Here is a 24,085-nt window from a genome sequence, read left to right as displayed (position 1 = left end):
TCACACAAATGATTTTGTTTTTATAAGACTTCAAACTACCGTGAGTGCCGTGCCGGTAGTTTTGTAAACAAAGTACGTTCTGTAACGTCATTGGTTGATTTTTGACAGTTCGTTCGGTGAGTGCATGCTAGTATGCTACACGCTAAGGCCCGGTTACCCATTTATGGGTAGAAAGTTACCCAAAATCGAAGTTCGTTAGCGCTCCTCATTTTTGGGTAACTGGCCTCGAACTCAAAAAATGAGTTCGTAGAACCGAACTTTCAAAATGGGTAACTTTCTACCCAGCGGAAAAAAGAAAAAAAGCGAGAAAACCCTGGAGGAAACCCCGTTGAATTGAGTTGGAAAAATTTCTTTTTTTGAATGAACGTTTAAAATAAATTGGACAGTTTAGTGAGCGTCTAGGATAAAGAGGAGAGGAGAGGAGAATTGATTTTGAGCCAAACGAAGGTAATCGAGCAGTGCTCATCTTAATTTTGTTTTCATTTAAAGGGTTACTATGAACCACCTAGACGCAGCTTGCCGAGGCAGTTTGTTTCGAATTCGATCCTCTCTTATCCTAGACCCTCATTAAACAAGTTTACCGTAAGTTTACAATGCTATGTATTTTTTTTTATTCTCAAATGCATGTGCATAACAATAAAAACACTTATTATCGTTTTCAAACGATTCAAAAAAAACACAAGACCTACAAAAATAAGCGATTACTGAGCCTGCTCTACTTGCTTGAATGCCTGCACTAACAAGTTCACTTGAACACTTCTGCTCTGTGTGAGTGTCTTATAATGAATAATACTGAATGAGTCATGAAGTGATCTCAGCAGGGTCGGAACAGGTAAATTAAAGACCTTAAAGGATTTATAAAAAACATCAATGGCTTGCACCGAGTCATCCCCGCAGTCGACGTGCTCTGTTCCATGAACCACGTAGTAGGAACCCTTCTTGAAGACATCGGCGATACACGCCAGGTGCGCAGGGTATTGGCCACCATGCAAGTGACTGTATTGGTCTTCAATCTGAAAATATACAATAGCATTTTAAGGATTAGAATCGTAGACATTTTGAAGGTGATTCCTTGTAGATTCCTCAAGTGTCCAATACCTATGCGATACAAACACGACCGTTGAAAAGATCCCTTAATATACATAGCTGAATTTTAATAATTTTCGTAAAAAGTGTGGTTGATCATTGCCAAGCTTAAATTTTTGATCAGTTTTGTGACCTATATTATAATATGGATATACTAAATCCTTGAGAGCTAATTTTTGGCGGTGAACTAATAATTGTCAGAGGGGTAGACCTCATATTTACCCTCCTGACAATAATAGATTAGGATACTCAACTCGGTTTTTACCCGAGGGATACGTGCCACGTAAAAAAAACCGCGTAAATGTGGAAAAAAGTGTATATTTCAAAACCACGAAAATCCCGAAAAAAAAACAGGAAGAACCAAACGAAGTTACGTTTAAAACGCATTTCTGAAGAAATCTAAGCAAATAATGACTACCGCGGAGAAAAAAGGGTAAATACCAAATTTAGTGTATTGCTAAACTCGACATCAAACGAAATTTTTATCTACACGGTAAGAAAAAAGTATCCAACGGCCAGTTCACTTTTACCTACTTTTGACTAGTTTGCCTCCTTTTCTCCTTCTAATGTTGTCAAAAACGGAGGGGCAAAACCACCCAACAGGGGTAGTAAAGTGTGGGAACCCAACGTTGAGTATAATCATATTTACCTACTGTTGGGTACAACTAACTTACTTTTGGTTAAAAAGCCAGTGGAAAATTCCATACGAACTGCACACAAGTAAATGAAAATTACTTTGACCCGCTTTACCTACTTTTGGGTTCCTGCACTATAGTGCCGAGATGAGTGAAAAGAACTTAATTTTGGGTACTTTTTTCTAACCGTGTAGTGCATTCGAGGAAGAGAAAATTGATGAAAAAACGGTGAAATACTATACCTTAACCCATCGTATAAATGGAGCTGCTGATACTTCATCGACTGACATACATTCCATTTCTCTACCACGTTTACAGCCACGAACGGGCAACTGCCTCATGATTATCAAACACGCCCGAATGTACTCTAGAGCAAAGAAAAAAATCTTTTGTAAATGTATATTCTTAGGAATTAAAAAATACATTTAAACATACCATCATCGATGAAATTGAAAATGTCACGTCGTAACAACAACGATTTTGATAAAAATCCCTTTAGATCTGGTGCTGATGTCCGGTTTCCTGTGAACCTATTGTACGCTTGTTGTATCTAAAAAGAATAGAATATCTATGCTACAGTTTACTTTTTCAATTCAAAGTTTGTAGTAAATACCAACAAGCCATGGTAAGATCGAAGATGCGGAAATTGACGAATGATGTCGGAAACGCTACGATTTCTGCTTAGCATCGACTTATGGAGCGGGGTGGCTTCATACATCATATAAGAAATAATGTGGCAGTTTTCCGGCGTTGGCGTTAAGGTGGCACATTTTTCAGCGGAAAACTTAGCAGCTTCAGCGTGACGATCTTCTTCATCTGAATTCAAGGAACATGAAGTTTTTCTCATAAATTTCCGATTTTCTTTAGGGACCTTTTTGCGCATATTGTTGGTCCTCTGTTCAATCAGGCCAGTGTGCGGCCCTTTACATGCACCGCCATTTGACCAGAAGAAAAATGACTAAAAATAAATAAAACAAAACCTTAGAAAAATTAAACTAATTGTGCTCGATACTGCATACCTCGTCAGGACCATTGACATTTGTTTTTGTCTTTTTTAATTGCGGAAATGCTTCACAAATATTCCTAGCGAGCAATTGTTTTTCGCCTCGAGTTGGGTAGCTAAAAAGGAGATAAAGGAATGCTTCAATGAATTAACATTAAAACAAACAATAATATAAATTATTGTAGATATTTAAGCTCCTCCAAATTTGAAATTAACACATATCGCATTTTTTCTTGAATATTTATGTAGATTTATCTGAGATAGATACTGAGATGTAAACAAAACCGCCTAGATTCTGAAATCCACGTAAAAAACAGTGTTAAAACAGACATGAATGTAATAGCAGCAAAAAAATTGCATCACAAAAAGATCAAAAAGATTTTCGTGGAAATGGTTTAATTAAATCAATGAATTCAATTTAACTATTCGAGGATTTAATTTCAACAGGTTATTTACAAAGCACATTGTAATTGTGTTAAATCTCGTAAATAGGTAAGCTATTTTTAAGGTTCAAACAGCCATTATTGATTTTTTTAACTTCAAAACCAGTTTTTTCGTTCAAACCAAAATCTCGTCCATAAAATGTGCTTATTGCATTCCACTGGCCTATCAAAACACACTGAACACAATTTCGTTGCCCAAATTTTTAATTTACACGAAAAAACTGCTGCTGTGAGAAAAAAAAACAATGACAGCTGTTTGAACCTAAATGAACTCTAGCATTTTTATAGCATTGTGTATGTGTACCTAAACGATGTGTTATGTTAATACTTTTATATTAAAGCATACTTACTTCTGGTGATTCAGAACACGATCTTCAAAAAAATGGTTGCAAATTATTCTGACCATTTCTAATAAATCGTTATGTCCCGGAACTTGGTCATTGTTTAGTTGACCATACAAAATATTACGAAATTTCGACGTATTTTCCAACGTTGTTTTGATTTCTGAAATCTGATAAGTTTCTTTGTTATTCAATGTTAAATTTATGGAATTGTATTTTTAAGGTGACTCGTTGTGAGATCCTTGCTTTCGTTACCACTTCAGCCACTTCAGTAAATCAGCCATTATGAAGGCCATTTGTGAACTCTTCAGGAAATCACTTTAGACACAACCTGGAAAAAAGTTTGAACACTTACCGAGAAATAGGATGGCACAAGTAATGGAGGCTCTCGATCACTATTTACGAGATCCGTAGATGTGTCCGTCGTATGCGCCGATTGTTGTCGATTGTTTTTCACGAAGTTCATAATTATGACTCGAAGGCCTTTCTGTGTTATATCCATATCTATCAAATCATTGTCATTCATAAGCATAAGAGCGTCATAGGTAATTCCGTGAGCTATAAAGAAGAGGTTACATCCATGAGCAAATTACGGAAGTTTATAAACATGAATACTCTGCCTTCCCGTTCTTGGCAACAAGTGATATTTTTTCTCTCTCCATTTTTAAAAATCGATTTGTGGGTTTATTTACTACAACATTCTTTAGCGATCAGTGGTATTGGAATAAAAAAAATATCGAAAAAGCATGTTGCAAAAAACGGATAGGCATTGTAATAAAAATGATAAAAATATTATCGTTAAAAATAAGTAACATTATGAACTATGCGTAAACTACTTATTAATTATTTGTTAATCCAGTTCATCCCAGAGCATCTTGAAGAAAAAAGAATCTATGGACAAAGTTCATCAAAGCCACTTGGCACAAATCTAATCAATCATCCATCGGCTGTGTTAATTAAAAAAATGACTCAGATTACTAGTTTCTATTGAGCCAACTCTGAGCATGATTTTCAACTTTATACATTAATGTATGTATGAAACAAAATCAATTATTGTATCCATGTGTTTCACTTATACATTTTTGCCAAAACATCAGCCTTATACATTCCATAAGACAAACCACATAGGTCCTATAAGAATGCATAAAAGGTATGTGTGACCGCTTATACATTTCATTTGACACATGATCTTCATTAACTTTTTGCAAGGCGGCTGCTTATTAGTAGACTTATACATTTTATGAGCAATAGAAATTTGCCAAAAGTTATAAGGAGATTTCTATTCGTGTAGACTGTTGTGTACTCGAGATACTACAAAACGGTGAAACAAATAGAATTATAGGCTTCCATGAACCTTGTCCTTAAACCAGGGTTATTTAAGAAGTGTGTATTATTTATGGCGGTAAGCTCCAACTTACTTTTAATCCCATCCCTGTTTGAAAGGCCTGTAAAATGTTAGCTTAGAGTTGAATTGACTAACTCTGATGTCGACATCAAAGCAGCCGGATATTCTTGATTGGGATTAAATCCGAGGATAATTCCAGTTGGAGCTTACCACCATTAAAGTATTATGTTTACAGTCAACTCTCCCTAACTCGATATTGAAAGGACCATCGAGTATATATATATATATAAATATAAGAGTGGCTTAAAATATCGATTTTGCTCCGATCCGATTTGCTCTAAGTCAGGTCCAGATATTCTCCCAAAATTTCATTTGGTTGCGAACTCATACTGCACTAGCCCTCTAAAGTTTATATGGTATTTACTATAGGAAAACAAAACTTTTTCTTCACCTCGTCATAATGATAATGATTCTTGCGACATAATGATTTACCGGTATGAAAATTTTCTCAGCTACAACTTTGCTTAAAACCATTTTTTAATTGAATTTCAGGTTAATTAGTTAGGCTGATGCAAATATTAATTTCATTTTATGTCCGACGTCACTCAAATCGAAGGGGGTGTCGCCAAAAAATCGAAGGGGCGACTCTATCTTCGATGCAGAAACGATTTTGTTTTGCTGTGCTTAGCTGCACGTACGATGAGTAGATTTCAAGAAGATTGATGAAGATTTTGAAGATTTCCTGCAAAAAGATGGAAGTCGATGCGAGTAGATGGATTTAGATGCTTAAAATGGCAAGAAGATTTTTCGTAGATTTATTCGCTGACGTGAGATTTTTCGAGCATCTATGATTGAGATTTAGATGTGTCGCCCCCCTCGCAAAAAATAAATAACAAGGGACGAAATAAAAATTAAGTGGTAAATGAATAAAATAAATTTATAATAAAAATAATATTTTGTGTAAGAAGATGAGATAAAAAGAAGAAGTGCAGTGGGAATTTCAAATTCAAATTGGGCAAATGATTTTTTTGCCCCTTCAGTATTTTGGAATTTTTGAAGGGGGGGGGGTGACATAAATAAAAAACAATATTTGCATCAGCCTTATTAATTGATTTCGAAGCTGTTAACTTTCTGATATGATCACTCGGCAGCATTCAGTGCAACACTGCATCTTGCAGTGTGACATAGTAGCCTGGATTGTTTTGCCCCATTCTTCACGCTGAGCACACCAATGTTGCCTGCTGAGCAGTTGAGGGAGCATATAACGAGAACATCGTTTTTGCAATAAATTAATACCTAACAAATTATCCTGACCTTTAATCAAAAAGTGGTCTTCGGCAAAGTTGTAGCTGCGAAAATTTCCTATAAGTACAGATGGCTAAGGGAAGGGTAATTAATTACGTCACGCACCAAAAAAACCCCTCCCTCCTCAGAGCGTGACGTAATTAATGGACGTTCCCTAACCAGTAAATCATTACGTCGCAATGTTAGGACGAGGTGAACAAAAAGTTTTGTTTTCCCATAGTAACTCCCATAGAAACTTTAAGGCCCAGTGAAGTATGAGTTCGCAATCAACTGAGTTCAAATTTTGGGAGAATTATCCGGACCTGATTAAGAATCGATTGATATATATATATATATATATATATATACAGCAATTCCATGACAAACGATAAAGTGGTTCTCAGAATTTCGTAAAAATGGGTAGTTTTGTTCTTTATCGCAAATGATTAGACCCGTATTTTTTATTTTGTCATTAGGGTCATTAGGTCATAGTTACTATGTTAACTATGTGTCAATGGAGACGCATGGTAGTCTAGTCGCATACACGGAGAAAAAATACTACCCAAAATTTGAGTTCTTTTTACTTAATATTGACTTCAGCCTCTCACTTGCACTCATTATTGTTATCAAAAAAGAAACGAGAGATTCGACCCAACGATATAGTTCGGCCCAATAAGTTACTTTTGAGTAAATTGCATATTCTCAAACTTACGTGAATTAAACTTAATTTTGGGTAGAATATACTTAAGAGTAGGTAGTTTTTTTGCTGGTGTTAAATGGAAACTACTATATGCGATTTACTCAAATTTGGGTTATTGGGCTGAACCCCGGAATTGAGGGAAATGTACTTAATTTTGGGTAGTTTTTCATCTCCGTCTAGGGTTTTTGATTGGAACCCCACAAAGTGATAACTTTAAAAAATCATAACTCAACAACGAAAAAAGATACATCGCTAATTTTTTGATATGTTGTGTAAACATGCCTAAACTTTCAAGGAAAAATATAAAAACATATGGCGCCCTCTGTCTACAAACCATGAAAACCATAAAAAACAAACACAATCAATGTGAAGTAATGAAATTGGGTTGTTAGCGGAATGCTAAATAAAACAGCAAAAGGGTTTATCTTCCATTTAATTCCACTTAATTAATTTTGGTATCCATGACAGATACGTATTTCGACTACAATGTGCAGTCTTCATCAGTGTCATTCCCACTAAAGAACTTATCAAAATCTAACCCCCTTAAGTACTTAATTAATAAACTTCTAATATTTAAACAAGTTTTTAGACCGGCCATGCTTTACGCTGTGCCAATATGGTCTAGTTGTTGCACTACCAGGAAAAAAGCACTTCAAAGGATTCAGAACAAAGTTCTGAAAATGATTTTGAAGTTGCCTCCCTGGTACAGTACTACCGAGGTACATAGAATTTCGAATGTTGAGACTTTAGAACAAATGTCCAACAAAATAATGAATAATTTCAGGCAAAAATCGTTGCAATCCTCACTTTATACTTAGATAAGATTTAGTTTTAGTTTTCAGTTTTAATATATCAATTGTTATACTGACATGCAGGTTAAAAAACCTGTTTAAAATACTTAATTGCCAAGACATGAACAATGTAAAAACACTTAGATATATATCATAACAATTAAGGCTGGTACGTTACTGCAGTAACTGGAGCACCTAGGTTAAAAAATGAAATGTAATTTATTTTGAATTTGGAACAAATAAAGAGTTAAAAAAAAAGTTGGAAGGGTTGTATACTAGATACGACCGCAGGGTTGGCGTTGGATAACGTCTGTTATGTGTTGTACTTAATTGTGTACATTATATTTTAGGAATATTCCTTAATGACTCTTTTGCGAAAGTTTGGTGGCCCTGAAAAGGGCCGTTTTGTTGGGCTGATGTTGTTGACAATGATGAAACGGGCGTCCTTGTTGGACGCTTATATAGTAGAACAGAAAATATCAGAGGTGTCAGATACTCGCATACGTACGTTAAACTCTTTCTTGATAATGTTGTGGCCCTGAAAAGGGCCATTTTTCCAACGCGCTCGGCGTAGTTGCCCTTGCGGAGCAGACGGTGAATACGACCGACTGAGAACTGCAGCAGCTGGGCATTCCATGAAGGCGGCCCAGTATACCGGAGCACTGGCACCAACGCACTCGGCGTAGTTGCCCTTTCGCCCCCAGGCTCTGCTGCCGCTGCTCTGCTGCCGTTGCTCTGCTTCCGCTGCTCTGGTACTGCTGCTCTGCTGCTGGTCGACGATCGGATAGACAATGATGGAACGGGCGACCTTGTTGGACGCTTATATAGTAGAACAGAAAATATCAGAGGTGTCAGATACTCGCATCTGATGTCTCGGTTGGAGAAAGTATAAGAATATAAAAAAATCAATCGATTTTCACCATCTTTAGACAATGGTTTACTTTTAACCATTTTTCAATAATTTACAGAATGAAATCAATAGTTTTGAAACATTCAGCAAATATGGGGGTGACCCCGGCGTAGTGGTTAACATCCATACCTCTCACGCCAAAGTCACGAGTTCAAATCTCACCCCCGGACAAGTCACGAATGACCCAAGAGTGTTAAAGTGACTATAATAATATATAAAAAAAAAAAACATTCAGCAAATTGCTAGAAATATTTCCAATCGATTGATGCCATTATCTTGTAAATCTATCGATAGACGGTTGAGTTATTATCGTTCAAAATCTTTTAATTTTTCGTAACGCATCCAAAATGACTGTTTTCAATTTTGTACCCCCGTATGTTGCCGAAAGACGTTCTCCAACGTCAAAAAAAGTTAGTTGAATCACTTCAGGAACGCTCAGACTAACATTAAATATAATTCAATCACACAACAGAAAAGTTTGAACTCCCTAAGGAAGGTATTTAACCACTTTAGAAAAGATTGGACTCCGTTTGGAAAATTTAAGCTCAAAAAAATGTCGGTTCACTTCGAAAAACTTTCTACACTTAAAGGAAAGCTAGATGACCTAAACAAGATAGCGTCCTTGTAAAATGCCCAAGCATTTAACAAAAATCTGGGGATCACTTAGGAAAATGTCTAATTCGTTCTGGCAAGTTTGGATTCAGTTCGGATAAAGTTGAATCTATGCAGGAAACCTTGGGGCGGTATATGGCTTGGATTTTACAAAACTCAATCGAAACAGCCTAGCCCTAATAAAATTTGTATATACATATATGTTGCTTAACTACGTGTTTGGGGTATCATCCAAACCATTTGCAGAAAAGTTCGACAATTTGGGTTAACGTTTGTTTATGGTATTTGTTTATTAGTACTGTGTCCCAATTACCGGGTTCAATTTAACAAGTGGTTAAAAAGGAACAGATGAAATGTTATCGATTATTCAGAGGCGGGATGTGGTTGTAATCGTCGCCTACCTCGTATAACTGGTTCCAAAAGTAAACAAACCATAAGAAACCTACATAGTTTGTTTCGTTTGGAATCAATTTCATGCAAGAATGATTAGTAGGATGATTTGACAGCACGTTGCAACTGCTATTTATGTGTTTATTTCTAACAGGCAAGTGGTTAGATTTTGACAACCGTGTCAATCACAGGGATTTTAAAGAATGGAAAATAACTTTCGAAATCTTGGCGGAACACTGTGTTTTTTTTTCGTTTGTTAGTTTTATTTTTTTCAAGTTATCAAGTTTTGGGTTTTCGCTCGTGACCATGTTACAGTCAATATAAATCGATGTAAATACATAGTACGCTAGTCGCATAGGAGTATTGAACAAAAACCCAAAACTTGATAATTAAAAACAAAATATTACACATCGCTGATTTTGTGATATAATGTGTAAAAAGCCAAAATTTTCATGGAAGAATATAAAAACATATTGCGGCCTCTATCTACAAACCATGAAACCATAAAAAAAAAACAAATAGTGGAAATGGCTCTAATGTTGGCCTATGGATCTAAGATTGGGCCCATCGCTAAAAATCTGCTATTTAGCAATTGTATCTAGATGAACGCTTTATTGGGACGGTACTAATGGATATTTTTGTTTGCCATTGAAAATTTAGTCGATTGCTGAATTTATGTATGGGCCCAAATTAGGGTAACTTATGCCAACATTACAAACATTTCCCCTACAATCATTGTTTTTCAATACAAAATATAAAAAAAATAATAATAGCGGCGCCGGTGGTGTAGTGGTAAGCGTGATAACCTCTTACTCCAATAGGCCTGGGTTCATTCCCAGTCAGCACTTCGGAAGGGAAGTAAAGCCGTTGGTCCCCGGTTCATGAGTTGATGAGTCGATAGGTAGAGTCCACGTGTGGGAGCTGCCTCCCTGGCGTCGGTAGCATTAGTGGTCACGGAAACAAATAAAATAAAAAAAAACACATGAGCCGGGACCAACGGCTTTACTTCCCTTCCGAAGGAAGACGTGACCAGAGATATTTATGCCTCAGAAAAATCCCACCGACCTCGACCCATTGCCATTGGGGTGAGAAAGCAATCACGCTTACCACTACACCACCAGAGCCGGCATATTTGCATAATATAACCTTGAAATTTTAGTGTTATAGCCACCTTATTATATGGAGTAGAGTCGGTGTATAATGAGTCACGCCAAGAGAAAAACAGTTGAACTCGCATCACGGTTTCCGAAGGATTCCCTTTCTTTTCACTTGGCAACAGAGGACTTCTACATCAACTTTAAATGACTTCTAGCGAGAACCAAAAATAACGGCTGTAGTGAATCATACTATCAGTGATTTTGTCAAATTATCTTATCAAAAAATAGTAGAAATTCTCATTACTGATCAAAACCAAACGTATCCCATGACCATTTAATGCTCGCTGCGTGTTTATGATGATTTCTTCAATTTTATTTTATATTTCATTGCAATACCTTTCGTAGACCTTTCATAGCATCGTAATGTTTATTTACTTTGCACGATAGGTAGCCGATTTGACAGTTCAATAGGTAGACTTGGCTTCACTCTTGGCGTGACTCATTATACACCGATCTAATATGGAGATTGATAAAGTATGTTTGTGTCAGTGATTTGTTTTCATCGGGAACATTTTCCGCTATGAAGTTTTTTTTCCCGAAGAAAACATTTTGCGTATACGTATACGTGATGTGGTGTGCGTACAATAAACGTCAGCAATCTCTTTTGGGAGCTGAGGAGACATAGAGCTGCTTCTTATTGTATGTAAATATTTATTATTTTCATTGCAGAATACCAGCTTTTTTATCCATATAAATGTATTTTCACTATTTCTAGATAGAGCTGGAATTAGGGCGTAACAGCTTTTGTAAACATTGACTTCTATCGATGATTTCTAGGAACTCAAGACATGCCCACGCAGACGAATACAACCATCGGAAAGGGGAAGTCTTTCCCTACCCGATAAGGATGTTGGTTTGCGTGAGCGAGCCTTGAATTTCTAGAAATCATCGATAGAAGTCATTGTTTACAAAAGCTGTTAGGCCCTAATTCCAGCTCTATCTAGATTTGTATTTTAATGTTCTGGTATATTTCATTTATCCATTACATACATTTTCTTTATATAAATAAATACTGAGTTGGGAGGGAGCATCAGGGTATCATTTGACCTGGAACTGAACGATTGGAGTGGTATTACAACTAAAGTCTAGCAGATTATAAACACTATCATTTTGTTTATCCTACCGATACCAATTACAAAAAAAAAATAAAAAAAAATAAATTTGAAGCCTGGCCTAAATGGGAGTTAAAATGGCCAAGCATAAGGTGATTAAGGAAGCGCTACCATCAATCTAATATGAATATGTTTAAACACAGTATTCCTTAGAAGGTAAGGAGTATCCATTAGGTAATGATCCATTCTAGGGGCACGCAATAACCTTTAACTCCAACGCAGGCAACGGCTGTAATTAAATTAATTTCATTAACTACTGCTTTAATAACATTAATTACACAATTTAGAGCAATAACTACATGTTAACTCCATTAATTACAGTTGAAATTTCGTAATTTAAGTACATTAATTACATTTTAAATACTTTTAATTACATTTATTACGGATAGATAATTCTAATTACCGTCAGTACTACAAAACGCAGTAATTACTTTAAGTACTTTTGATTGCATTTTAACTTCAACCGGTTCTTTGTATTACGTGTCCCTCGGATCCATTCACTACCTAGATAGAAGAATTATATGGTCAGAAGAAAATGTTCTTTAATGACAAATCACTTCATAAATTAGCATAATACTGAGAATACCGTCGAACAAAATTCATGGGAACTGCAATGTGAATTACGTGTCCCTTATCTGCTTTAACAAATAAGAGCGAATTAACGCTTACCCCAGTTCAATTACTTCGTGTGATTTGCCAGTTTCTGATAGACGGGCCTGTAACTCGGTGGCTAGAATTTTGCACGCTTCACATTTGCTGGCGTATTTCACTCCTTCGTTTTCTTCCGGCCCACATAACACTATGCCAGGTAGCAATAGGATTAGCACTAGTTTCATCATTTTTGTTAGACAACAGTTTATTCAAAATGAGTTGAAATTCAATAAGCAAGTGACTTCACACAAATGATTTTGTTTTTATAAGACTTCAAACTACCGTGAGTGCCGTGCCGGTAGTTTTGTAAACAAAGTACGTTCTGTAACGTCATTGGTTGATTTTTGACAGTTCGTTCGGTGAGTGCATGCTAGTATGCTACACGCTAAGGCCCGGTTACCCATTTATGGGTAGAAAGTTACCCAAAATCGAAGTTCGTTAGCGCTCCTCATTTTTGGGTAACTGGCCTCGAACTCAAAAAATGAGTTCGTAGAACCGAACTTTCAAAATGGGTAACTTTCTACCCAGCGGAAAAAAGAAAAAAAGCGAGAAAACCCTGGAGGAAACCCCGTTGAATTGAGTTGGAAAAATTTCTTTTTTTGAATGAACGTTTAAAATAAATTGGACAGTTTAGTGAGCGTCTAGGATAAAGAGGAGAGGAGAGGAGAATTGATTTTGAGCCAAACGAAGGTAATCGAGCAGTGCTCATCTTAATTTTGTTTTCATTTAAAGGGTTACTATGAACCACCTAGACGCAGCTTGCCGAGGCAGTTTGTTTCGAATTCGATCCTCTCTTATCCTAGACCCTCATTAAACAAGTTTACCGTAAGTTTACAATGCTATGTATTTTTTTTTATTCTCAAATGCATGTGCATAACAATAAAAACACTTATTATCGTTTTCAAACGATTCAAAAAAAACACAAGACCTACAAAAATAAGCGATTACTGAGCCTGCTCTACTTGCTTGAATGCCTGCACTAACAAGTTCACTTGAACACTTCTGCTCTGTGTGAGTGTCTTATAATGAATAATACTGAATGAGTCATGAAGTGATCTCAGCAGGGTCGGAACAGGTAAATTAAAGACCTTAAAGGATTTATAAAAAACATCAATGGCTTGCACCGAGTCATCCCCGCAGTCGACGTGCTCTGTTCCATGAACCACGTAGTAGGAACCCTTCTTGAAGACATCGGCGATACACGCCAGGTGCGCAGGGTATTGGCCACCATGCAAGTGACTGTATTGGTCTTCAATCTGAAAATATACAATAGCATTTTAAGGATTAGAATCGTAGACATTTTGAAGGTGATTCCTTGTAGATTCCTCAAGTGTCCAATACCTATGCGATACAAACACGACCGTTGAAAAGATCCCTTAATATACATAGCTGAATTTTAATAATTTTCGTAAAAAGTGTGGTTGATCATTGCCAAGCTTAAATTTTTGATCAGTTTTGTGACCTATATTATAATATGGATATACTAAATCCTTGAGAGCTAATTTTTGGCGGTGAACTAATAATTGTCAGAGGGGTAGACCTCATATTTACCCTCCTGACAATAATAGATTAGGATACTCAACTCGGTTTTTACCCGAGGGATACGTGCCACGTAAAAAAAACCGCGTAAATGTGGAAAAAAGTGTATATTTCAAAACCACGAAAATCCCGAAAAAAAAACAGGAAGAACCAAACGAAGTTACGTTTAAAACGCATTTCTGAAGAAATCTAAGCAAATAATGACTACCGCGGAGAAAAAAGGGTAAATACCAAATTTAGTGTATTGCTAAACTCGACATCAAACGAAATTTTTATCTACACGGTAAGAAAAAAGTATCCAACGGCCAGTTCACTTTTACCTACTTTTGACTAGTTTGCCTCCTTTTCTCCTTCTAATGTTGTCAAAAACGGAGGGGCAAAACCACCCAACAGGGGTAGTAAAGTGTGGGAACCCAACGTTGAGTATAATCATATTTACCTACTGTTGGGTACAACTAACTTACTTTTGGTTAAAAAGCCAGTGGAAAATTCCATACGAACTGCACACAAGTAAATGAAAATTACTTTGACCCGCTTTACCTACTTTTGGGTTCCTGCACTATAGTGCCGAGATGAGTGAAAAGAACTTAATTTTGGGTACTTTTTTCTAACCGTGTAGTGCATTCGAGGAAGAGAAAATTGATGAAAAAACGGTGAAATACTATACCTTAACCCATCGTATAAATGGAGCTGCTGATACTTCATCGACTGACATACATTCCATTTCTCTACCACGTTTACAGCCACGAACGGGCAACTGCCTCATGATTATCAAACACGCCCGAATGTACTCTAGAGCAAAGAAAAAAATCTTTTGTAAATGTATATTCTTAGGAATTAAAAAATACATTTAAACATACCATCATCGATGAAATTGAAAATGTCACGTCGTAACAACAACGATTTTGATAAAAATCCCTTTAGATCTGGTGCTGATGTCCGGTTTCCTGTGAACCTATTGTACGCTTGTTGTATCTAAAAAGAATAGAATATCTATGCTACAGTTTACTTTTTCAATTCAAAGTTTGTAGTAAATACCAACAAGCCATGGTAAGATCGAAGATGCGGAAATTGACGAATGATGTCGGAAACGCTACGATTTCTGCTTAGCATCGACTTATGGAGCGGGGTGGCTTCATACATCATATAAGAAATAATGTGGCAGTTTTCCGGCGTTGGCGTTAAGGTGGCACATTTTTCAGCGGAAAACTTAGCAGCTTCAGCGTGACGATCTTCTTCATCTGAATTCAAGGAACATGAAGTTTTTCTCATAAATTTCCGATTTTCTTTAGGGACCTTTTTGCGCATATTGTTGGTCCTCTGTTCAATCAGGCCAGTGTGCGGCCCTTTACATGCACCGCCATTTGACCAGAAGAAAAATGACTAAAAATAAATAAAACAAAACCTTAGAAAAATTAAACTAATTGTGCTCGATACTGCATACCTCGTCAGGACCATTGACATTTGTTTTTGTCTTTTTTAATTGCGGAAATGCTTCACAAATATTCCTAGCGAGCAATTGTTTTTCGCCTCGAGTTGGGTAGCTAAAAAGGAGATAAAGGAATGCTTCAATGAATTAACATTAAAACAAACAATAATATAAATTATTGTAGATATTTAAGCTCCTCCAAATTTGAAATTAACACATATCGCATTTTTTCTTGAATATTTATGTAGATTTATCTGAGATAGATACTGAGATGTAAACAAAACCGCCTAGATTCTGAAATCCACGTAAAAAACAGTGTTAAAACAGACATGAATGTAATAGCAGCAAAAAAATTGCATCACAAAAAGATCAAAAAGATTTTCGTGGAAATGGTTTAATTAAATCAATGAATTCAATTTAACTATTCGAGGATTTAATTTCAACAGGTTATTTACAAAGCACATTGTAATTGTGTTAAATCTCGTAAATAGGTAAGCTATTTTTAAGGTTCAAACAGCCATTATTGATTTTTTTAACTTCAAAACCAGTTTTTTCGTTCAAACCAAAATCTCGTCCATAAAATGTGCTTATTGCATTCCACTGGCCTATCAAAACACACTGAACACAATTTCGTTGCCCAAATTTTTAATTTACACGAAAAAACTGCTGCTGTGAGAAAAAAAAACAATGACAGCTGTTTGAACCTAAATGAACTCTAGCATTTTTATAGCATTGTGTATGTGTACCTAAACGATGTGTTATGTTAATACTTTTATATTAAAGCATACTTACTTCTGGTGATTCAGAACACGATCTTCAAAAAAATGGTTGCAAATTATTCTGACCATTTCTAATAAATCGTTATGTCCCGGAACTTGGTCATTGTTTAGTTGACCATACAAAATATTACGAAATTTCGACGTATTTTCCAACGTTGTTTTGATTTCTGAAATCTGATAAGTTTCTTTGTTATTCAATGTTAAATTTATGGAATTGTATTTTTAAGGTGACTCGTTGTGAGATCCTTGCTTTCGTTACCACTTCAGCCACTTCAGTAAATCAGCCATTATGAAGGCCATTTGTGAACTCTTCAGGAAATCACTTTAGACACAACCTGGAAAAAAGTTTGAACACTTACCGAGAAATAGGATGGCACAAGTAATGGAGGCTCTCGATCACTATTTACGAGATCCGTAGATGTGTCCGTCGTATGCGCCGATTGTTGTCGATTGTTTTTCACGAAGTTCATAATTATGACTCGAAGGCCTTTCTGTGTTATATCCATATCTATCAAATCATTGTCATTCATAAGCATAAGAGCGTCATAGGTAATTCCGTGAGCTATAAAGAAGAGGTTACATCCATGAGCAAATTACGGAAGTTTATAAACATGAATACTCTGCCTTCCCGTTCTTGGCAACAAGTGATATTTTTTCTCTCTCCATTTTTAAAAATCGATTTGTGGGTTTATTTACTACAACATTCTTTAGCGATCAGTGGTATTGGAATAAAAAAAATATCGAAAAAGCATGTTGCAAAAAACGGATAGGCATTGTAATAAAAATGATAAAAATATTATCGTTAAAAATAAGTAACATTATGAACTATGCGTAAACTACTTATTAATTATTTGTTAATCCAGTTCATCCCAGAGCATCTTGAAGAAAAAAGAATCTATGGACAAAGTTCATCAAAGCCACTTGGCACAAATCTAATCAATCATCCATCGGCTGTGTTAATTAAAAAAATGACTCAGATTACTAGTTTCTATTGAGCCAACTCTGAGCATGATTTTCAACTTTATACATTAATGTATGTATGAAACAAAATCAATTATTGTATCCATGTGTTTCACTTATACATTTTTGCCAAAACATCAGCCTTATACATTCCATAAGACAAACCACATAGGTCCTATAAGAATGCATAAAAGGTATGTGTGACCGCTTATACATTTCATTTGACACATGATCTTCATTAACTTTTTGCAAGGCGGCTGCTTATTAGTAGACTTATACATTTTATGAGCAATAGAAATTTGCCAAAAGTTATAAGGAGATTTCTATTCGTGTAGACTGTTGTGTACTCGAGATACTACAAAACGGTGAAACAAATAGAATTATAGGCTTCCATGAACCTTGTCCTTAAACCAGGGTTATTTAAGAAGTGTGTATTATTTATGGCGGTAAGCTCCAACTTACTTTTAATCCCATCCCTGTTTGAAAGGCCTGTAAAATGTTAGCTTAGAGTTGAATTGACTAACTCTGATGTCGACATCAAAGCAGCCGGATATTCTTGATTGGGATTAAATCCGAGGATAATTCCAGTTGGAGCTTACCACCATTAAAGTATTATGTTTACAGTCAACTCTCCCTAACTCGATATTGAAAGGACCATCGAGTATATATATATATATAAATATAAGAGTGGCTTAAAATATCGATTTTGCTCCGATCCGATTTGCTCTAAGTCAGGTCCAGATATTCTCCCAAAATTTCATTTGGTTGCGAACTCATACTGCACTAGCCCTCTAAAGTTTATATGGTATTTACTATAGGAAAACAAAACTTTTTCTTCACCTCGTCATAATGATAATGATTCTTGCGACATAATGATTTACCGGTATGAAAATTTTCTCAGCTACAACTTTGCTTAAAACCATTTTTTAATTGAATTTCAGGTTAATTAGTTAGGCTGATGCAAATATTAATTTCATTTTATGTCCGACGTCACTCAAATCGAAGGGGGTGTCGCCAAAAAATCGAAGGGGCGACTCTATCTTCGATGCAGAAACGATTTTGTTTTGCTGTGCTTAGCTGCACGTACGATGAGTAGATTTCAAGAAGATTGATGAAGATTTTGAAGATTTCCTGCAAAAAGATGGAAGTCGATGCGAGTAGATGGATTTAGATGCTTAAAATGGCAAGAAGATTTTTCGTAGATTTATTCGCTGACGTGAGATTTTTCGAGCATCTATGATTGAGATTTAGATGTGTCGCCCCCCTCGCAAAAAATAAATAACAAGGGACGAAATAAAAATTAAGTGGTAAATGAATAAAATAAATTTATAATAAAAATAATATTTTGTGTAAGAAGATGAGATAAAAAGAAGAAGTGCAGTGGGAATTTCAAATTCAAATTGGGCAAATGATTTTTTTGCCCCTTCAGTATTTTGGAATTTTTGAAGGGGGGGGGGTGACATAAATAAAAAACAATATTTGCATCAGCCTTATTAATTGATTTCGAAGCTGTTAACTTTCTGATATGATCACTCGGCAGCATTCAGTGCAACACTGCATCTTGCAGTGTGACATAGTAGCCTGGATTGTTTTGCCCCATTCTTCACGCTGAGCACACCAATGTTGCCTGCTGAGCAGTTGAGGGAGCATATAACGAGAACATCGTTTTTGCAATAAATTAATACCTAACAAATTATCCTGACCTTTAATCAAAAAGTGGTCTTCGGCAAAGTTGTAGCTGCGAAAATTTCCTATAAGTACAGATGGCTAAGGGAAGGGTAATTAATTACGTCACGCACCAAAAAAACCCCTCCCTCCTCAGAGCGTGACGTAATTAATGGACGTTCCCTAACCAGTAAATCATTACGTCGCAATGTTAGGACGAGGTGAACAAAAAGTTTTGTTTTCCCATAGTAACTCCCATAGAAACTTTAAGGCCCAGTGAAGTATGAGTTCGCAATCAACTGAGTTCAAATTTTGGGAGAATTATCCGGACCTGATTAAGAATCGATTGATATATATATATATATATATATATATACAGCAATTCCATGACAAACGATAAAGTGGTTCTCAGAATTTCGTAAAAATGGGTAGTTTTGTTCTTTATCGCAAATGATTAGACCCGTATTTTTTATTTTGTCATTAGGGTCATTAGGTCATAGTTACTATGTTAACTATGTGTCAATGGAGACGCATGGTAGTCTAGTCGCATACACGGAGAAAAAATACTACCCAAAATTTGAGTTCTTTTTACTTAATATTGACTTCAGCCTCTCACTTGCACTCATTATTGTTATCAAAAAAGAAACGAGAGATTCGACCCAACGATATAGTTCGGCCCAATAAGTTACTTTTGAGTAAATTGCATATTCTCAAACTTACGTGAATTAAACTTAATTTTGGGTAGAATATACTTAAGAGTAGGTAGTTTTTTTGCTGGTGTTAAATGGAAACTACTATATGCGATTTACTCAAATTTGGGTTATTGGGCTGAACCCCGGAATTGAGGGAAATGTACTTAATTTTGGGTAGTTTTTCATCTCCGTCTAGGGTTTTTGATTGGAACCCCACAAAGTGATAACTTTAAAAAATCATAACTCAACAACGAAAAAAGATACATCGCTAATTTTTTGATATGTTGTGTAAACATGCCTAAACTTTCAAGGAAAAATATAAAAACATATGGCGCCCTCTGTCTACAAACCATGAAAACCATAAAAAACAAACACAATCAATGTGAAGTAATGAAATTGGGTTGTTAGCGGAATGCTAAATAAAACAGCAAAAGGGTTTATCTTCCATTTAATTCCACTTAATTAATTTTGGTATCCATGACAGATACGTATTTCGACTACAATGTGCAGTCTTCATCAGTGTCATTCCCACTAAAGAACTTATCAAAATCTAACCCCCTTAAGTACTCATCCCCTAGGTAAAAAAGTCAAGATCATAGGTATAAAAATGAAACTACAATGTGTTGAATCGGAACCTACCTAACTAATAAAAACCAAAGATTTAAGTAAGCTAAAGGAGAAAAATCTATACAAATCTCTAATAAGGAAAATTCCCAAAGGCTTGGTAGCCATCATAATGAAGTAATGAAATTGGGTTGTTAGCGGAATGCTAAATAAAACAGCAAAAGGGTTTATCTTCCATTTAATTCCACTTAATTAATTTTGGTATCCATGACAGATACGTATTTCGACTACAATGTGCAGTCTTCATCAGTGTCATTCCCACTAAAGAACTTATCAAAATCTAACCCCCTTAAGTACTCATCCCCTAGGTAAAAAAGTCAAGATCATAGGTATAAAAATGAAACTACAATGTGTTGAATCGGAACCTACCTAACTAATAAAAACCAAAGATTTAAGTAAGCTAAAGGAGAAAAATCTATACAAATCTCTAATAAGGAAAATTCCCAAAGGCTTGGTAGCCATCATAATGAAGTAATGAAATTGGGTTGTTAGCGGAATGCTAAATAAAACAGCAAAAGGGTTTATCTTCCATTTAATTCCACTTAATTAATTTTGGTATCCATGACAGATACGTATTTCGACTACAATGTGCAGTCTTCATCAGTGTCATTCCCACTAAAGAACTTATCAAAATCTAACCCCCTTAAGTACTCATCCCCTAGGTAAAAAAGTCAAGATCATAGGTATAAAAATGAAACTACAATGTGTTGAATCGGAACCTACCTAACTAATAAAAACCAAAGATTTAAGTAAGCTAAAGGAGAAAAATCTATACAAATCTCTAATAAGGAAAATTCCCAAAGGCTTGGTAGCCATCATAATGAAGTAATGAAATTGGGTTGTTAGCGGAATGCTAAATAAAACAGCAAAAGGGTTTATCTTCCATTTAATTCCACTTAATTAATTTTGGTATCCATGACAGATACGTATTTCGACTACAATGTGCAGTCTTCATCAGTGTCATTCCCACTAAAGAACTTATCAAAATCTAACCCCCTTAAGTACTCATCCCCTAGGTAAAAAAGTCAAGAACATAGGTATAAAAATGAAACTACAATGTGTTGAATCGGAACCTACCTAACTAATAAAAACCAAAGATTTAAGTAAGCTAAAGGAGAAAAATCTATACAAATCTCTAATAAGGAAAATTCCCAAAGGCTTGGTAGCCATCATAATGAAGTAATGAAATTGGGTTGTTAGCGGAATGCTAAATAAAACAGCAAAAGGGTTTATCTTCCATTTAATTCCACTTAATTAATTTTGGTATCCATGACAGATACGTATTTCGACTACAATGTGCAGTCTTCATCAGTGTCATTCCCACTAAAGAACTTATCAAAATCTAACCCCCTTAAGTACTCATCCCCTAGGTAAAAAAGTCAAGATCATAGGTATAAAAATGAAACTACAATGTGTTGAATCGGAACCTACCTAACTAATAAAAACCAAAGATTTAAGTAAGCTAAAGGAGAAAAATCTATACAAATCTCTAATAAGGAAAATTCCCAAAGGCTTGGTAGCCATCATAATGAAGTAATGAAATTGGGTTGTTAGCGGAATGCTAAATAAAACAGCAAAAGGGTTTATCTTCCATTTAATTCCACTTAATTAATTTTGGTATCCATGACAGATACGTATTTCGACTACAATGTGCAGTCTTCATCAGTGTCATTCCCACTAAAGAACTTATCAAAATCTAACCCCCTTAAGTACTCATCCCCTAGGTAAAAAAGTCAAGATCATAGGTATAAAAATGAAACTACAATGTGTTGAATCGGAACCTACCTAACTAATAAAAACCAAAGATTTAAGTAAGCTAAAGGAGAAAAATCTATACAAATCTCTAATAAGGAAAATTCCCAAAGGCTTGGTAGCCATCATAATGAAGTAATGAAATTGGGTTGTTAGCGGAATGCTAAATAAAACAGCAAAAGGGTTTATCTTCCATTTAATTCCACTTAATTAATTTTGGTATCCATGACAGATACGTATTTCGACTACAATGTGCAGTCTTCATCAGTGTCATTCCCACTAAAGAACTTATCAAAATCTAACCCCCTTAAGTACTCATCCCCTAGGTAAAAAAGTCAAGATCATAGGTATAAAAATGAAACTACAATGTGTTGAATCGGAACCTACCTAACTAATAAAAACCAAAGATTTAAGTAAGCTAAAGGAGAAAAATCTATACAAATCTCTAATAAGGAAAATTCCCAAAGGCTTGGTAGCCATCATAATGAAGTAATGAAATTGGGTTGTTAGCGGAATGCTAAATAAAACAGCAAAAGGGTTTATCTTCCATTTAATTCCACTTAATTAATTTTGGTATCCATGACAGATACGTATTTCGACTACAATGTGCAGTCTTCATCAGTGTCATTCCCACTAAAGAACTTATCAAAATCTAACCCCCTTAAGTACTCATCCCCTAGGTAAAAAAGTCAAGATCATAGGTATAAAAATGAAACTACAATGTGTTGAATCGGAACCTACCTAACTAATAAAAACCAAAGATTTAAGTAAGCTAAAGGAGAAAAATCTATACAAATCTCTAATAAGGAAAATTCCCAAAGGCTTGGTAGCCATCATAATGAAGTAATGAAATTGGGTTGTTAGCGGAATGCTAAATAAAACAGCAAAAGGGTTTATCTTCCATTTAATTCCACTTAATTAATTTTGGTATCCATGACAGATACGTATTTCGACTACAATGTGCAGTCTTCATCAGTGTCATTCCCACTAAAGAACTTATCAAAATCTAACCCCCTTAAGTACTCATCCCCTAGGTAAAAAAGTCAAGATCATAGGTATAAAAATGAAACTACAATGTGTTGAATCGGAACCTACCTAACTAATAAAACCAAAGATTTAAGTAAGCTAAAGGAGAAAAATCTATACAAATCTCTAATAAGGAAAATTCCCAAAGGCTTGGTAGCCATCATAATGAAGTAATGAAATTGGGTTGTTAGCGGAATGCTAAATAAAACAGCAAAAGGGTTTATCTTCCATTTAATTCCACTTAATTAATGCACATTGTAGTCGAAATACGTATCTGTCATGGATACCAAAATTAATTAAGTGGAATTAAATGGAAGATAAACCCTTTTGCTGTTTTATTTAGCATTCCGCTAACAACCCAATTTCATTACTTCATTATGATGGCTACCAAGCCTTTGGGAATTTTCCTTATTAGAGATTTGTATAGATGTGGTATCATGTGGTCCTGGGCCCACTTCAATCTTTTTTTAAAATTTTATGCGGACAACAATGGCTTCTTAAGAGCTACTCTGCCCTTAAGACTTTTCTTATGAAGACGATTTCGTACGGATTGTGATGTCAGTTGAATGGAAAACTCGCTTTCAATCTGTTTCGCAATTTTCGGAGCTGATAGTCCCCGGCCCAGCTCCGCCTTCTTCACGATAGCTCTGTCAATTCGGCCAGTTGTCTTTGAAGGTCGCCCCGATCGCTTGGCTGGTGAGATAGAACCACGCTTTTTGTACATCTGCACAATTCTAGCGACCGTATCTTTGTGAATCTGGACAATATCGGCAATATCACGGTAGCTTTTACCAGTTTTGTGACGTTCAATACTCAAATTTCGGATACTGATCGAAATTTGGTCTTTTTTGGGCATTTTGAAACAAATAACTTCCAATTTTGAACACAAAACTGAAATTTTGAGCACGAAAACTTTCAGAGCACTAAATGACAGATAGACACAATGTTTACATTCGATAAAGTTGCAGAATACACACTAAAACTCGATAAAACACACTTAAATCATAGTATCCGTTTGGGGGTGGATAAACTTTTTTTGCGTAATTTTTTACCATTTTTCATAATTTATCACATGACATCTCAAGAAAAGCTATAAACGCCGTATTTTCAATGGCAATGTGATAAATAAACATAAATTGATAAATCATGGCGGAACACT

General features: G+C 35.5%; 2 protein-coding genes across 2 annotated transcripts; both read right to left on the bottom strand.

Annotated features, from left to right (window-relative positions):
- Positions 1–1,957: 1,957 nt before the first annotated feature.
- LOC135713095 (uncharacterized) lies at positions 1,958–4,200 on the bottom strand. Its single transcript, XM_065236201.1, has 6 exons — positions 3,864–4,200; positions 3,518–3,678; positions 2,741–2,840; positions 2,335–2,679; positions 2,157–2,271; positions 1,958–2,088 (listed from the first exon to the last, which is right to left on the bottom strand). The coding sequence occupies exons 1-6, from the start codon at positions 4,038–4,040 to the stop codon at positions 1,958–1,960; spliced, it is 1,029 nt and encodes a 342-aa protein (XP_065092273.1). The 5' UTR covers positions 4,041–4,200.
- Positions 4,201–14,660: 10,460 nt separating this feature from the next.
- LOC135713099 (uncharacterized) lies at positions 14,661–16,903 on the bottom strand. The gene is made up of 6 exons (XM_065236206.1): positions 16,567–16,903; positions 16,221–16,381; positions 15,444–15,543; positions 15,038–15,382; positions 14,860–14,974; positions 14,661–14,791 (listed from the first exon to the last, which is right to left on the bottom strand). The coding sequence occupies exons 1-6, from the start codon at positions 16,741–16,743 to the stop codon at positions 14,661–14,663; spliced, it is 1,029 nt and encodes a 342-aa protein (XP_065092278.1). The 5' UTR covers positions 16,744–16,903.
- Between the last annotated feature and the right edge of the window lie 7,182 nt (positions 16,904–24,085).

Source organism: Ochlerotatus camptorhynchus, unplaced genomic scaffold (assembly GCF_037179485.1).
Source record: "Ochlerotatus camptorhynchus isolate MF236.1 unplaced genomic scaffold, CSIRO-AGI_Acam_v1.1 ptg000535l, whole genome shotgun sequence".
NCBI classification, from domain to species: domain Eukaryota; kingdom Metazoa; phylum Arthropoda; class Insecta; order Diptera; family Culicidae; genus Ochlerotatus; species Ochlerotatus camptorhynchus.
This window is presented reverse-complemented; position numbering and strand designations above follow the sequence as displayed.